This window comes from Acanthisitta chloris, unplaced genomic scaffold, assembly GCF_000695815.1.
Source record: "Acanthisitta chloris isolate BGI_N310 unplaced genomic scaffold, ASM69581v1 scaffold45539, whole genome shotgun sequence".
Classification (NCBI taxonomy): Eukaryota; Metazoa; Chordata; class Aves; order Passeriformes; family Acanthisittidae; genus Acanthisitta; species Acanthisitta chloris.
In genome coordinates, this window is record NW_008691707.1 from 1 (window position 1) to 7778 (window position 7778).

The 7778-nt window shown below is 52.1% G+C and overlaps 1 protein-coding gene across 1 annotated transcript; it reads right to left on the minus strand.

The window, feature by feature from the left end:
* Window positions 1-167: 167 nt before the first annotated feature.
* Window positions 168-6061, minus strand: ENPP7 (ectonucleotide pyrophosphatase/phosphodiesterase 7; the record flags this gene model as incomplete). The annotated part of the gene is made up of 5 exons (XM_009082312.1): window positions 168-389; window positions 959-1579; window positions 2398-2543; window positions 3812-4061; window positions 5989-6061. Coding segments are annotated over 5 exons (1312 nt in total), but the record flags the coding sequence as incomplete, so codon positions are not given.
* Between the last annotated feature and the right edge of the window lie 1717 nt (window positions 6062-7778).

Genomic DNA, 7778 nt, shown 5'->3' on the forward strand with positions numbered 1-7778 from the left:
GCCGCTCCCGGGGCTGATCCCGGTGCCATCCCGGTGCCTGCCACCACTCTCGCTGCCCATTGCTGTTCCCGGTCCCGCTCCCACTGCTCATCACTGCTGCTGGTGCCTGCTGCCTCTCCCAGTGCCCACCACCACTCCCAGTGCCCACCAGCACTCCCAGGGCCCACTGACTCACGCAACATGGGCTTGGTGACCTCCAGGGACCCATCGTGGGGCTCGGGGGTGATGCCCAGCAGCTCACAGAGGAGGGCATAGACGTTGACACTTTCAAAGGGCTCCACCACCAGCCCCTTCTTGAAGGCTGGTCCCACAGCGCGGAAGATGGTTCTCATGTTCGGGGCCTCGTTGTCGAAACCGTGTTCCCCTTTATTGAACTGGACCTTGATCCTCTGGAGAGGAGAATGAGGATGTGAGCATCCCAATCCCTCAGCCCCCTGTATGGCCCTGGGGGACAGCAGCACTGCTGGGTGCCCCCACCTCTCCCACAGGGTTTGATGGGCTGGTTGGTTCCTTTCAGGTGTGGAAGTTGATGTGTTAGTGTTAAACTCTGCAGAAGCTGTAGGTGCCCCCAGACACAGCTCTCAAGCAATTACATCCTGCAAGTTCTCTCCCTAATTGTCAGTGCCTCCAAATTTTGTTGTACTAAGGAGCTTCCACTGGGAAGCTGCCTGCTGGCCTTGACATTGGGCCTTGCCTCCATGCCAGGCTAGGAGTGAACTCTGCAATGGATATTCTGTCTTACTGCATGTCCTACCCCAAGGCTTCTGGACCTTTTGTCTTCTCAACTGCAGAGAAGGTCTTTACCCAAAGAGCTGGAATTTCCATCTGTTTGTAGGGAGACCGATTGGCAGGAAGGCCTAAAGCTGGGGAGGTTCTGGGTTCCCTCTGTTGTGGGAGGGGCAGGAGGAGTGAGGCACATCCCAAAGGACAGTAGGATATGCCTGTGCATACACCTTACCCCATGGATCACGTATCCTGGATCGCTGTACAACACGAGTGGGGTGATCCGGGAGTGGTTGGCGTAGTGGAATCTCTTTGGAAAGTCTTCTTTTTTGTACACATGCAGTCTTGGGTGGGCATTTTTCAGGACTGAGTATACATGCTCTAATTTCCCATCCTTTGGCACCAGGAGTCCATTTGGTCCATAATCTAAGAGTTCAAAGTCGATGTCTTTGAATGTGAAGTTATTTATGGTCCGAAGGAGAATCTCATTGGTCTTTATGACAGTCTCCATGCCGTGGTCAGATGTGATGATGAGGTTGAGGTTTGATTCCAGCCCACTTTCCTGGATACGCTGCCTCAAGTAACCGACAGTTCTGTCTACCTGCTTGATTATGTTTTTCCTCTGCACGGAATCAGGGCCGAACTTGTGTCCTGTGGAGTCTGGCTCTCCAAAGTAGAGTGCAATAAAGTCAAGGTTGTCCACTGTGAACCATTGCATGACGGTGTCGATGTTCTCCTTCCAATTGATTTCGTTACCGTAGTCGAATATCGCAGGCTCCACCAATTTCTTGTTCACTTCCTCCCCTTGGTATTTTACTCTTGCTCCAGGGAAGTAGACAGAACCTGTCTTTAAACCCTGTGAGTAGAGAGATTCCATAAACTCACCTGCACTCACTTAGCAGCATCCCTCCATCTGTCAGTGCAGCCACCTCCTAACACCATTAGTTCATTCAGCCCCTAATGTCTATCTCTGCCTCTAATGAGGTTTTCTTGCTCATTGCCAATTACAAGTGATTAATTGAAAGCACTACCCTTGCACACTGGTTTTCTCACCACATTAGTAACACCAGTCAGAACTTTGGAACCAGTGACCCATTTGCACCTTGCATGGATCTGCTGGCTCTTGACCACAAAGACTTTAAAGTGTGTTTTATTGAAGTCAGAGGAGCCAATTTGGCAGGTAAATACAGGCATAGGTCTTGGGACAGGTCTCAGGTCCTGTCTCAAAATCAGACTCAAAGCCTCCTGGGTTTGCTGCAGTCACCAGGGAAGAGCAGACCAACCCCCAATACTGCCAGTCTGGATGTGCTTGGGGTGTTCTGAACCCCCAGGCTCAGGATTCTCCCTGAGGAACTGGCTGAAGCTTCTTTAAACAGGAACAGGATAACTTGTTTTATTAATGTCTTAATAAAGCTGAAATGCATCTATTATTTTTTGCTATTTTTAATAGAATGATCATAATTATTCCTGCCACTGTCTAGGGATCTCAGATTTTTGCTGGTCTAATTAGCCTGGTGTTTGCAGGAAGGCTGGGAGCTCACAGCTGCTAGGGATCATGGCTTGTCTGTAGCTTTTTCTGCAGGATGGCAGGTGGGCTGGGTCTGTGAGGGGTCTGTGAGAGGTCTGTTTGGGGTCTGTGCAAGGTCTGTGTGTGTGAGGAGGTGTCACACTTGCCTGTCTCTGGGCAGTGATCCAGATGGGCAGGCTGCCGTTGTCCCACCAGCTGTTTATGCCTTGTGTGGTGTAGTAGGGCAGCTTCACACCTGAGGTGGTGTTGAACCACATGTTGTGGATCACCCCGTGGTTCTCCAGGTATCGCCCTGTGGGAGAGACAAAGAGGGGAGGTGAGCCAGGCTGCACTGCGGGGGTCTTGCCCCTGCGCTGAGCGATGGATTGGCTTGGGTCTGCAGGGACCTGCAGCCTTCCCTTGCCCTCCCAGCTCTCCCTTTGCCCCCTCAGCTCTCCCTTTGCCCCTTCCTCCCCCTGCTTTGGACAAAGTAGTGTCCTGGCATAAGAAGGAGGTGCTGGAGGGATGTCCATTTGGTCTCACGTGGACCAAGCCAGGCACTGGTGCCGCCTGCAATCACTCCTGCCCTCTTGGCACAGGCAGGATCCTGTTAGCCCACATTTACCTAATCTGTTTTTGCTTCACTTTCACTGTTGCTCACAACCCATAAGGTCAGTGAGCAGAAATTGCTATTAGAAGGGAGAGTCTTGCACTTTGACTCTTACTTTTTCTGCTGTTTTTATTATTCTGGTCTGAGGACTGTGCAGTCCCTTCTGTGTGATATCACTGTCCTCCCTCATATTGATGCTGCCTCCCTGCCTTTGCCCATCAGCAGATTTCATTAGCATGCTCTGCTCTTTTATGCCAAGGTTATTAATTAAAATCTTAAATAAGACCGGCTCCAAAATCGATTCCTCAGGAATTCCTCTGGTGCCCTCCCTCCAGCCTGACAATCTCCTCTCAGCATCCCCTCTGTCCTCTTCCCGTAGCCCCCCACTTACCCACGTTGCAGATTTTGTACTAATCTTCATCTACTTAATCTTAACTCTTGATTTCCTGTGTGGCATCATATCAAGTGCATTACTGAAGTCCAGAAAGATTAAATTTAGACCATCTTTCTTGTTTAAAAAATAATTTATCTTATCAAAGGAGTCTATCAGGTTGGTCTGGCACTATATACCTTGCATAAATACAGATTCAGTTCATGGAATCCCAGAGTGGTTTGGGTTGGAAGGGACATTAAGAGCCATCTCATCCCACCCCTTGCCATGGGTCAGGGACACCTTCCACTAGACCAGGTTGCTCTAAGCCCTGTCCAGTCTGGTCTGGAACACTTCCAGGGATGGAGCAGCCACAGCTTCTCTGGGCAACCTGTGCCAGTGCCTCACCACCCTCATAGGGAAGAATTTCTTCCCAATATCTAAGGTAAAGCTACTATTTCTGCAGCTCTTGCCTTGTCTTTGCTCTAAAGCTCTGTGTGCTGCTGGGGCTGTCGTTGTGTCCTTCACCAACTCATAAGCCTTGACTTTGCCTTTCCCCAGTCCCCATGTGGTTCTGGTGGCCCAGGGCCGAAGCACTCACCGGTCAGCAGTGTGAAGTGGCATGGGCTGGTGAGGGTGACAAAGGCAGGAGTCATATATTTGGCCTTCACCCCTTCTGCAGCCATGGCATCGAGGTTGGGGGTGTCCACGTCCTGGTCGTAGTTCCAGCGAAAGCCATCAAAGGACACCAGGAGCAGTTTGGTGCGGCCGGACTCCTGCTGCAGGGGGATGCATCTTGCTAAGGAGAGGGCAGCAAATAGGAGCCCCAGAGATGGGAACATCTTTATGCCCTTGAACCAGAATAACCCAGATGTCTGGGGAGCTCGCATTAATACATGCAGGACAGGACTAAGTTCAGTCCTTATCTAATCTTGCAGTTGTTGATCAAGTGTGTGGCTTCAGCCAGCACTTGGTATCAGCACAAGTGGCTCTGGTTGCGTCTCACTGCAGTGGATTAGCTTAAATTTCTTGCTGGGTCAAACACCAAATCTGCCTCCTCCATCAGCGCAGCAGGTGCTGTTTCAGTGTGTGTGAACGGGAAGGATTGCTGCTGTGGCAGGAGGTTGGGAACCTGTGCCCTCACTGCTGTCCCTCTCAGCCCATCGTGGTGTCCTCTCCCCACTCCTGCCTCTCAGTGCCCTGCTCTGTGGTCAGCAGTTTGGCCTCAGAAGGCAACTCACCCCTCAGGGTTCACCTCAAGAAGGGGCTCAGAGGCTCAGGAAGGTGCTTGGATTTACTCAAGGTCCTCCAGTGTGGCTTTATGGAGCTGCATACCAGGGATGAAGGCCCTTCCCTGGATCTTGGCCATGCTCTTGAGGGTGAGGCTGCTCTGAAGCCCCCGTGTCCCATCAGCCTGATTCCTACTGCCTGGGCTCTGCTGCTCACCACGGGTGACCCTCATGTGCTCACACACTGCTGAGCTTCACCATATCTGCATCCCATTTTATCAATATATGCTAGTTTATGACGTCTCTGGAGTTTAATCATTGCTGACAACTCATTTCTCTGAGTTGACTGAATTCGACTGAGTTTGAGGTTTTCGTAGTTATGCAACAGAGGTTGCCTTGTTCCCCAGGCTCTGAACTCACAACCTTTGTGTCTTTGCTGATCTCCTTCTGATCAGGTTCCAGATTTTTTCTTTGGTACTTTGCTTCCTAATTGCCCACCATCTCCTTCACCAAACAGCGCTGCCTGGGGCCATTCCTTGATGTTTCTCCCCAAGTCTGAGCTGAGAAGCTGAGTCTCAGTCACATGGATTCATCCTTCCTGGCCCATGACAGTCTCTTTGTAGCCCTGAGCATCCTGAGTACTCCTGTCTGGATTGATTCCTCAGGGTGCACCAGCATCTCTTCCCCTACGTATGTGTGTTACTCAGCTGTGACATGGGATAATCATTGCAAGGACACTATGAGAGGTCCACCAAGGACCTCATGGCCGACACCAGACAAGAGCACAGCCTTGGGCATTCTGTTTGCAGACAGTGGAAACGCTGGGATGGATCCTGCCCTGAGCTCTGAGCCAACGCCTCCTGCTAATGGAGAGCATGGAGTGGATGTTGGACTGATGGCAGCCCAGCACTCCTCTCTCCCAGCCCAGAACCACTCTCTGCCAGCTCAGCACCCTTCTCTGCCAGCCCAGTTCTGCTGTTTACGCAAGGAACTATTTATCAGCATTTGCTGCCCTGGGTCCGATATTGTCCTTCATCAAGGACAGAGGCTCCTGGAAGCACTGAGGGTTTAAAGGGCTCCCATGATAAAGATGTTATCTCTTGCCAAGCTCAGGGAAAGTCCTAAATATTCAGTGTGTGTTCCGAGGTGGATCACCGAGTCCCTGTGCCACTGCTTACAGCGCAAGGAAGGTCCTGATAACGTATCGTGTTCATCGGCTCCGCTGGGAGCGAAGAGGCGAAGGAAGCACTGCACTAATCTCCGAGGAATATTTGATATCAGGAGTGTCTCAAGGCACATTTTGATACTCAGTATCTGAGGAGCACAAGACACCAATAAAGAACATCACCTTTGGCCATGCTGCCTGAGGACGTTGCCCAGCTCTGGTTAAAAGGGCTGATTCTGCACTAACAATGTCCCAGGTGCTTGTCCCATGTGTGGATGTGCATGAGGGACTGTGGCTGCTCTGGGCACCACATGTCCCTGCTCAAGTGTCCTCCAGAGCACAGGCTCCATGCTGCTGGCACCCATTCTACATCCTTGGAAACACCCTGAGAACAGGCAATGAGCTCTGAGGGCACCACGAGCTGTCAGACCTGGCAGCTCCCTGGGGATCATGGTCCCTGCAAAGGCACATTGGGGTGACACTGTCTGTCCTGTACTTGTGCACCAATTAACTCCATGAAGACTGATGGAGGGGCTAAAAATACAGAGGAGGTGAGCCCAGAGAAGTCACTTGCCTGTGGAACTGCCCCACTCAGGGGCTCAACCTGTTTCCAGCCTTTGGGAAAAGTGATGTGCTGAGAACCCCATGGGCAAACCCACAGCTCCCTGTGGTACACAGACACGTGGGCAGTGCCAGGGCAGGGCTGAGGAGCACTTTGAGCAGTCAGGAGATGGGCAAGTTTCCTTCTTTACTCTTTCATTTTTAAAGGAATCATTTCTCAGGAGTTCCACCTGAGTTTCAGCCAGGAATGTCACATTTTGTCCCATGTGAGCAGTTAGTGAGTTCCATGGGGATCTGTTACCAGCATAGCCTGAGCTGCTCCCCGGTGATGGGACTGAGGAGATGGGCAACACCTGGGCTGGCTCCACTGATCAGCCTGCCCACCTGGAGGGAGGGGGCTGGCAAATTTGCTATAAAAGCCCCTACTCCCCCTCAGAGCCCTTTTGGTTCTGCTCTGCCTGAGAACAGAGGGAGGAAGTGCTGGGAAGTGGAAGGATGAAAGAACTCCAGGTCTGAGCCACTCCAGGAGAGGTAAGGTGTCTATGGGATCTCTGGGTGGGTGGCTGCATCCCCTGGAAAAAGGCACAGCTGGCTCTGCTCCTCAGGGAGACCCCTGATGGTGCTGGAGTGTCAAAGGGCAGGATTGGTGCAGGCTGGAAGTCGTGTGCTTGGATATAAAGTGGAGGATGAGTTGATGGAAAGCAAGTGGGAGTTTTGCTTTTGCTTGCCCCACTGTCCTGCTTGGGGTAGCTCTGCTCTGCCTCAGTGGCTCAGGTGTTGCATGTGCCATGGAAAGAGGATGATGGAAGGGAAAAAAGAGAGAGAAGGTGGCAGGAGAATGTGGAGGGAACTGAGCAAAGCAGCTGGGGCTGCCCTGTTTTGCCCTTGTGCTAAACCCACTTCCTCCATCAGTTTGGTGTGGCTCAGATGTGGGGTGAGTGTATTCAGTGCTCCTCTGGGCTCCCAGCATGGGGCTGCTGAGCACTAAAGACCAGATAAGCTCATCACTGTCATTAAAACCTCCTGTGCCAGGACCTCGTGGTTAAAGCTGCCCTGTGAGCAGAACCAGGAATGCTGCAGCTCTGGGAGGTCTGGGGTGACTGTGAGGGGAAGTACATGGAATTTCTTGGAACTGGGTGCACCTGGGGCAGGTGCATGGAGTGATGGGTGTGGCAACAGCCCCAAGGTCAGGAGCAGGGAAGCACTGACAGAGTATTGGATGGAACTAGGCGCAGCCCTGGACTTGGCTCAGTAATGAGACAGATGGAGGGAGGAAGGTGCTCCAGCCAAGCAGCTTGGAAAGGCTGGAAAAGAGGAAGGAGGTGGGAAAAGAGGCTTTGAGTGCTGTGGGGGGCTCCTTGGGCAGTACCTGGAGCCAGTACCAGTGGGAGGCGTTTGGGTCTTATCCCCAGGAAACTGCTCCCTTGGTGCTTTTGAGATTCCTGGGTCTGTGGGAGCTGTGGGGTCCAGTGTTGCCTCTGGTCTGGCCACAGAGCTGGACCAACACCACGGGGGTGGCTGCAGGAACCTCCAAATCATAGAATTTTAGGGGTTGGAATGGACCTTACAGATCATCCAGTCCCAACCCCCTGCCCTGGGCCGGGACATCTCCT